An 8,161-nucleotide genomic window follows, 5' to 3' on the forward strand; every position below is an offset into this window, starting at 1 on the left:
GCTCAACTGTTTTTTTTTTTTTTTTTAATGAATGGATAGTTTTTTTCCTGGTATTTAATGTAATTCAATAAATATGAAATATGTAGACTGCAACGTTCATGTTAGTAAACAAAAGATTCAGCGCGGTTTGGCTTTTGTTTGTTTTACAGTCCAAGTATAGTTTTCCATCAAGCCAATGGCTACCATCAGTCTGAAAGCAGTGTCTCGCGCGCCGATATTGTCCTCCGACGAGAGATTTAGAAACCTACAAGTGTTTATTTACGCCGTACCAAATCATCCTCGCTCGCAGACAAGTGCTCTCGGCGGCCTTGATAAGGATCATGGGTATTTATTTTACCCAGCTGAGCTCTTTCGAGGAATTGTTTGGTAATGGCTTGTCTCACAAGGCACCAACGGACAGTTTTTTTTGTTTTTTTGCATGACAAAGACGAGCCGCATTGGAAGTAAAGAAGACGTGGAAACGGTCGGACTATACAATGGGCGTCCCTTGTGGCTAACATTGTGTGTCTTGTAATTGCCCTCTCGGCTCAGAGTCTCCTCTGTGAAAAGGATGGGGGTAGCAGGGGTGGGGGGTATCTCATCTTATCTGAAGACCAATCACAGGCCAGTTGGTCGGAGCTCCATCAGCTGGTCATGGCTCTATCTATCAGACTTGGGGGAGACAAAAAAAAAAAAGCACTGGGCTGGAGCCAATTCAAATCTAGCTAAAGAAAAACCTTGACATCCCCAGAGGCTCAATGCTGAAGCTTTGCCTCTAAATGAATGCTGCCTTCAAAAAAAAAAAAAACGGGAGCGTTGTTTGTTTCGGCCTTGGTTTGTCTGATAATCCCTCACACAAATCCCGAATCTCTGTAGGATTCATTTATCCAAAGTGGCAGAAATGTATGAAGCATGCACATTTGAATCTAAGCTGGCGTCACCTTGAGGAGCTGACACAATGGCTGAGTTGAGTCAACCTCTCTTTTTAGCAAAATTCTACATTTTTTTATCACTTAAACGACTTTAGCATCCTGTAGTCCTTTTGAAATAAACTTGAGCGCTGATGATCTCTAGGGTGAGAAAATTCCTCAAAGAGAAGATGTTTTTAATCGGACGTTTTTTTTTTCCGGATAACGACTGACTTGATCCCGGATGGATTCAAAGTGTTTATGTTGCCACCACAACCTGTTGCTTCCTACATAAAGACCACGTCAGCCCAAAATCAAGTTCAATTGCTAATTAAAAACGTTTAAAAAAAATAAAATAATTGCGCAGGCATTGTATTATTAAGTGGTTGTTAGTCGCGGCACCATTGTTAGCGGCTAGCAGCTAGCTAACAAAGCAAATGTCCCTTTAGGCTGGCAACAGTTGTATGAATACTTTTCAAAGTGGTTTAATAGACTACAATGACTCAGCTTATTTTGATGCTGATAAACTGACACAGTTGCTGTTACTACCGATCACTTTTTTTTTTAACAAACAAGGCTAATTCAAAATTAAGATAGCAAAACTCTAATTGTGACATCGCCTGATCTCAAATATCAAACTCTTTAGGAAGCAATTTGTCCAATATTTTGTTTAAAATTTCAGAGCACAATTTAGGCAAGTAGAGCATCTAAAAATACAAAAAAAGTTGTTTATTTTCAGGTGGAAATGTGTATTTTTGTCTTCTCCAAAGCACGAGTAGAGAACAGAGTTTTTATTACAAACGGAATACTCAGTTATTCAATAGAATTTTCAGTATGATATCTAAACACTAAGCTACTCAAACTACTCAAGATCACCTAATTGGTACAATGCCAAATAAGTGATACGGTTCGTTTGTGTTTCAACTTTGTTCCAACCAAAAATACATTAATTAGGTTTGATTCCAAACAAGATTAGTGCTAATTACGGGTCGGACGCAGATGAGAGTACAAACGTATCCTTGAGTAGTTCACTCTTCAAAATATCAGATCTTTTAGTAAAAAATGTCTGTTTCACATGGGGCATAGTTAGAAACTTTTTTTAGAAGGGTGGCCAGGGCGACATCACTTCAGTGAGGAGCGGCTGTGCGTACATTTTATGGAATGTGACTTTCAGAATATGAAAGAAGAACTTCATCAAAAGGCACTCAAGTGGGCAACGTCATGCCCATACCACAAAAAAAAAAAAAAAAAAAAAAAACTTCTCCAAGGCGGTCTTGAGGACACTGTGACTTTTAAGAAGAATTTCTGGGCATTTTTCTGTGAAATTTATGAAACGAGGACAAGAGAGCTGCAACAAGAACTGATGCGAAGCAACCAGAATAGCTCCATCTTAGCCCAGCAGCATCATTGGCACCACGTGGTCTACGACTGCCTGTGAAAACCGCCAAAGGATTCAACATTTGGCCTTTTTAAAAGACGCTAAGGCCACATGCAGCTGACCTTGCTTTTAGCTGGGATCGAGTTACACAGATTGCGTGTCAAGTCTGGTTGCGCATCAACCACTTTTAAAGCAGAGGCAAGAGAAGACCACTAAAGCCCGTGGACATAGAAACGAAAAGCTTCTTTGTCAGTAAAAACGAGGGGCTTTTTTCAGACACTTGAGTTCACAATTGGGCGGCGCTCTTTATTTGTTTTTTTTCCCCCAACCGAATGCACTCAAAATTATTGGGAATAATCTAAAATGTTAAACCAGGTTTGTGGACTAAGCAATGAATCAAATCAGGAAATAAATTGAAGCTTTCTCCTGATGCCGAATTCAAAGGGAGGAGAGCCTAATAAAGTGGTGTCCAAACTAAGGCCCGGGGGCCATTTGGGACCCAACATTCGCATTTTGGCGGCCCGTGATTAATACATTTTGACGTTGCCCGCAAAGTATGAAAAAAGATCCTAATGTCCTTGATGTCACAGCTTTTTTAATTGGCAACGTATAGTAGCTTGAGTTTTTTAACCACCTTTAATCATTTAAAGTGAAAATAGTGGCCCTCACTTCTATTTTTTTGTATGCACGATGTGTTGTAATTTTAATTCTTGATCAAGTACAATGTCAACTTTGTCATAATAAGCTATTTTTTTATTTTTTGGGTAGAAAAAATAAAAAGTACTACTCCTTCCATGACGACAAGTCATTCCCTACAATAGAGGTGACAAGGAAAAGAGTTTGCACCTGATTCTTAAGTGGATTCATAATCTCGGGGTACATTTTAGCCCTGCCCCCTTTTCTCCTCAGAGGAAATCACAGGCATGATGAAAACTCCTCTGCCTGTATATCGATCTGCACCAACTGCTTTGCCATCAGTCACGGTGACAGCCACTCGCCGGTCACGCCGGCTCAAAGTGTGGCGACACTTCAATGCCTTGACATTTACCTGAAGCCTCTTGTGTAGATTAGATGCTGGGGGCATATCAATACAGAACGTTTGGTAGTTTTTCAGAGCCGGGAAGCCACTATCAGTCAAAACTAAGGCACTGTAAGGCTTTTCCAAGTTGGTGGTTTGTGTTTAAAAACAAAAGCAACTGAGTGGGCGGAGTCAGCAGGATGCTTATGAACAACTTTTTTCTGGTAAGTTTTTGTAAAAGTATTGTTTTTCAAAGCTAAAAGAAATTATGAACTTGAAATGCTCCAGCTGACTGATGTGGCACAGTTGTGTATTTTTTAATTTCAAATTAAGAGGAAATGAGTTGGAACAGGAAGTAACTGATTGCTATATTGTTATTTTTTCACCATTTTCAGACAGATGATCCAAAACTACAACTTATGGTATTAAACAATATATTTTATGGCGTTGTCGTATAATAAGCTGCTATTAAAGAACTGGCGATGGACGGAAGCCTCAGATCTCCATAATCATGACTTTCCAGGAGACCGCAAAAAGTCAAGTGTGTTCAAACATCAGCATTGACATTTTGGCAAGACGTTTTCACAAGATCTTGAGTTTGACACCTGTGCATGAGAACTGTGGTTCTCAAATGAGGGCGGGAATACCCGTGGGGAACATGAAGGCACTTCAGGGAGTATGTGACATTTTACATGGCTTTTGCAGATATCTGTCAATTAAATGCTTTGAAAAGCCGTAATAGGAACAGTGCACTTTTCAAATTAAGAGCAAATGAAGTGGAACATGAACCTCCATAGCAATTATTGCTAAATTGGGTGATAGTGCCTTATTTTCAAAACTTCCCTTGCCTTTGTTTTGTCAAGTTTAATACTATTTGTGACACCATTTTCCAGCAAATGAGCAAGGAATAGAACTGATGTTACATGATCCATCTTGTGGAGTTGCTAAAATAAATGACACCAAGAAATGCCACTACAAACGTTGTTCTGAAATTCAATGATTCAGACACACGGCACATAACTCGTTTAAGTCTTTTTGTTTTCATTCACAAATGTTTCGCGCCGGTTGGGCGTTGCTTGGCTGAAAAAATGCTTCACGTGAGATACTTCATTAAACACCTGCGCGGTTTTTCATCGCTTTTTTCTTTCACATCATTTTCATGGTATTTTAGCCAAGGAATGGCAAACTCATAGTAGTGTGATACCAAAACGGTTGCGTCATGTTGAAATTTGACATGTCACCATTTGGCTGAAATTTCAGCTCCCTAGGGTCTTTTTTCAATGCTCGCTCTTTGAATCTGATCATTTTGGTGTAAAGATCAAATGATAACCCTTATAGCAAGTTTGTTTATGATACTGGCGTGTCTTGCTTATCCCCCCCCCCCCCCCCCCCCCCCCGCCCCTCTTACCTTGTTGGAGTAGGGCGCCGTCGCCAGATTGATGCCGTCCCTGATGAGTTTATCCCGGATCATGATCTTGAGTTTGAGCTTGGGGTAGATGAGCATCTCCCTCCTGCTGCTGCCCAGGGTCAGGTTCCTGTGCGCGCCCATGTAGCCGACGCCGCGCGCGGGTTCGGTCCACGACTTGGACGCGCGCATCTTGGACTCGTACTGGTCCACCATATGTCCGGTGTAGACGTCCGCAGATGGCGGCATGGGCTCCAGGGTGAAGTAGAGCCCGCTGGCGGAGTCCCTGGCTTCCTCCTTGAGGCGGCGCACGGCGTCGTGGATCCTGCTCCGGTGGTGCGCGACGTACACGCCGATGGCGTCCAGGTCCGGGTCGCCGATCTGCTTGCACACCTCCAGGTCGTCGTAGCCATTATCCACGAAGGCTTCCACGTACTGGGCCAACTGCAGAGTCTTGAGCCACTCGTAGACGATGACAGGTCCGTTGCTTGTCATGTTTTTGAGGGGACGCTTGTTGCCTTGCAGGCAGTCCGGAAAATAAAGTGACGCTCACTTTCCCACCCGGCGTCTTGAACGCATCATGAGCGCTCCCCTCGTTAGGGAATTAAAAAATTACACGTGAGAAGATCGAGCGCATTTCCGTGCAAAAGTACGAGTACATTCCCGTGCGAAAGAGTGAGAGGGGTGGGAAAAAAAGGTGATCCGTGTGCGTGCGAACGCAACACCTGCCAATGTTGACACTAGATAGATCCTCACTTCGGAATCCAAACGACCATCCCCGAAAAGGAGGGTGAAATATTTCCAGAAAAAAAGCGTTTGAAATACTCGCACGAGGCTTATAACAAATACAAAAAAATGCCACCTGCGCTCGCACGCCTTAGACGTCAAATCACAAAAGGCGATTTCGCTGCGAGTGGCTCCTTTGAAAGCAGGCGAGATCCACGCGTGCTCCTCGGGCGTGCACGTCACTCACTCCACGCTGGAACTGCAGCCAAGAGGCAACAAGCAAGCCGGGCTGACTGCACGCTGCGGCTCCTCCGACGTCCACGCCCCCCTTCAAGGAAGCACACACACACATGCACACACAGATTGTCACACGTTCGCACAACTTGCGCAAAGTTGCGTGGGAGCTCCTTAGAGGATTTGAAAGTTTAATGTTCATCCTTGGGTGACACTGTGTGCTGAGATTTTTGTCTCTTCTCCCTCTCGCCCTATCACACGTCTACGCTCGCTCACTCATTCAAACATTTCCACACGGTCGGCTTTATCGCCTTAGCGCGCCCCCTGTAGGGTGACAGGGGGAACTGCACACAATACTGGTATTGGAGGGATAAGCGGCTAAGGAAGTCGATAAATGGAGACAATTATGAAAAGATGATTTAAATGACCTTATCCTGCATATAATTTGCTTTTAACTCACTATCAGCTAAATAAATTAAAGAAAATAGTTCAAATATTTTTGTATAACATGGTGTCCTGATTATAATTTTGTGTAGAATAAACGTTTTTTTTTTTTTTTAATCTATCAGCAGGGGGCAATTTTGTCACCTGCTGTCGAGTGAAGATGACATCATAGTTGCTCAGAGGTTGGTAGCAACCAATCACGTTGTTAGCTGAGAACCGAGCAACTGTGATGTCATTTTCAGTCGACAGCAAATGACAAACTAGCTAAAAACATTGATTTTGATGTTTAATTTATATTCCACAAACACGCTATCAATCATAATACGATTTAGACTGCGTAGCCATAGAATATATCACTGTAAAATAAAATTTGGATGTAGACTTTTAAAAAATTGACATCCAAAATGAAAATGCAAAAATTGATTCAAATATTTCAGAGAAAGTAAAGTTCCCCTATTATGGCAGATTACAACATCGCACAGCAATATCCTCATTTATAGCAACACGTTTCAGAACGTGCAGTGTTTAAAGAAGAACCTGTCCAATCTGTCCAAACGGACGCCGAATTGGCGAGTGTTGATGCATGCTTTATGAAATATGAGCTGACAGCTTGTTAGGATTGGGCTTGACGCAACAGCGACTGTCTCAGCTCCTGGCTGGATGCGAGTTTAAGAACATGACAGAGAACAAACATGCCATCCCGGACTTGCGGGCTAGCATATCAAGCAGGCAAAATGTCAGAAACATCATCAGAGATGAGAACGCTAAACACTGTAAGGAAATTCTGATGCACCACTGAATTTACTGAAGTTAATTATCTGCTAAAGTGTGGCAAAAAAAAGTGACCTGTCAAACAAAGACTAATTCCATTTCCTGTTGGCCTATTCATTTGTGTCCACTGTAGTGGACATTTGTTTTTGGCCTCGATTTCTTGACCCATTGTAGCTATCCTACTGAGTCCTAGTTGTGCTCAGTAGAGGACGTGTTGGTCTTTCAAATGATGTCTCATGAGCAGGTGCAATGGGAATATCATTCTGAGATGAAGCCTATTCATTTGTGTCCACTGTAGTGGACATTGTTTTTTTGTCTATATATTTGAGCTCATTTTAAGATACCACATCAAACCTTAGAGAATTTCCAATGATGTTACACAATTGGAGAGTAGGTGAATATCCTCCTGAGACCCAGCCTATTAATTTGCGTCCACTGTGGCAGACATTTGTTGTTTTGACTCGTTTGAGCGAGCCTACAAAGTCGAGGACATCCAGGCCTTTCCAATGATGTCTCATGGGTAAAGATGAGGGGAATATCCTATTGAGATTAAGCCTATTCATTTGTGTCCACTGTGGTGGACGTTTATTTTTGGTCTTTTGACTCATTTGAACTACTGTAACATGAAGTTCATTTGATGCATTAATTTTTTTTCAAATCAAAATTGATTTGATTAAAATGTTTTTTGTTCCACCCCCAGTTTAAACGCATTTTTCAAGTAGTCTCGGAATGCGTCCTTGACCACGAATTCGCGACATGCATATACTGACCTACATAGGATTCGCACAAAGGTAGAACTGTTATTGTTTTTTTTTTTCAAGCTTGAATCAGACCCATTGCTCTTCCTCGTGACGGCGGATACGCCCAGCAGCCAAAAAAGTGCCGCTACATCAATAGCATTTTAATAAAACTCCATCCCGCATACCATTAGCGCGGGCGAAAATGAATACGAGACAGCCAAGCGTATGCCGCTTTGAATGTTGATTGAGAGACTGAAAGGTTGGGACTCGACACAGCTGGAAGGGGGCGCGAGGCAGGCGGACAATAGCGGCGGCTCCACCTCCAGCCAAGATACAGTCTGGGCTGCACGCCTTTGTAACAAGAAAAGCCGGGTATTAGTATTTGGAGGGTGAAGATTTCAGCAGAGTGAAATTTTGGCTTCACAGGTCTCCATTGCACCTTCGCAAAGCTCAATTTGAAAAGGCTTTGAAGCGGGGAATGGCTTCTGGCCGCCGCCGCCGTGCGCAGGCTTTTGTCGGAGGGAGGGGAGGCGGGGCTGTCTGTCAGCCCCTGATAGA

The 8,161-nt window shown here is 42.7% G+C and overlaps 1 protein-coding gene across 3 annotated transcripts in view; it reads right to left on the reverse strand.

The window, feature by feature from the left end:
* The window catches only part of sash1a (SAM and SH3 domain containing 1a), a 142,303-nt gene extending 136,623 nt beyond the window's left edge, over positions 1 to 5,680 (reverse strand). For 2 of the 3 annotated variants that reach the window (XM_088403331.1, XM_088403330.1), the window contains exon 1: positions 4,692 to 5,680. In XM_088403331.1, coding sequence (XP_088259457.1) covers positions 4,692 to 5,183 — 492 coding nt within the window. In that variant the 5' untranslated portion in view covers positions 5,184 to 5,680. The remainder of the gene's footprint in view (positions 1 to 4,691) is intronic. The other variant, XM_088403334.1, reaches the window with a different exon arrangement.
* Between the last annotated feature and the right edge of the window lie 2,481 nt (positions 5,681 to 8,161).

This window comes from Hippichthys cyanospilos, chromosome 20 (genome assembly GCF_059441005.1).
Source record: "Hippichthys cyanospilos isolate Australia breed blue-spotted pipefish chromosome 20, RoL_Hcya_1.0, whole genome shotgun sequence".
Taxonomy (NCBI): domain Eukaryota; kingdom Metazoa; phylum Chordata; class Actinopteri; order Syngnathiformes; family Syngnathidae; genus Hippichthys; species Hippichthys cyanospilos.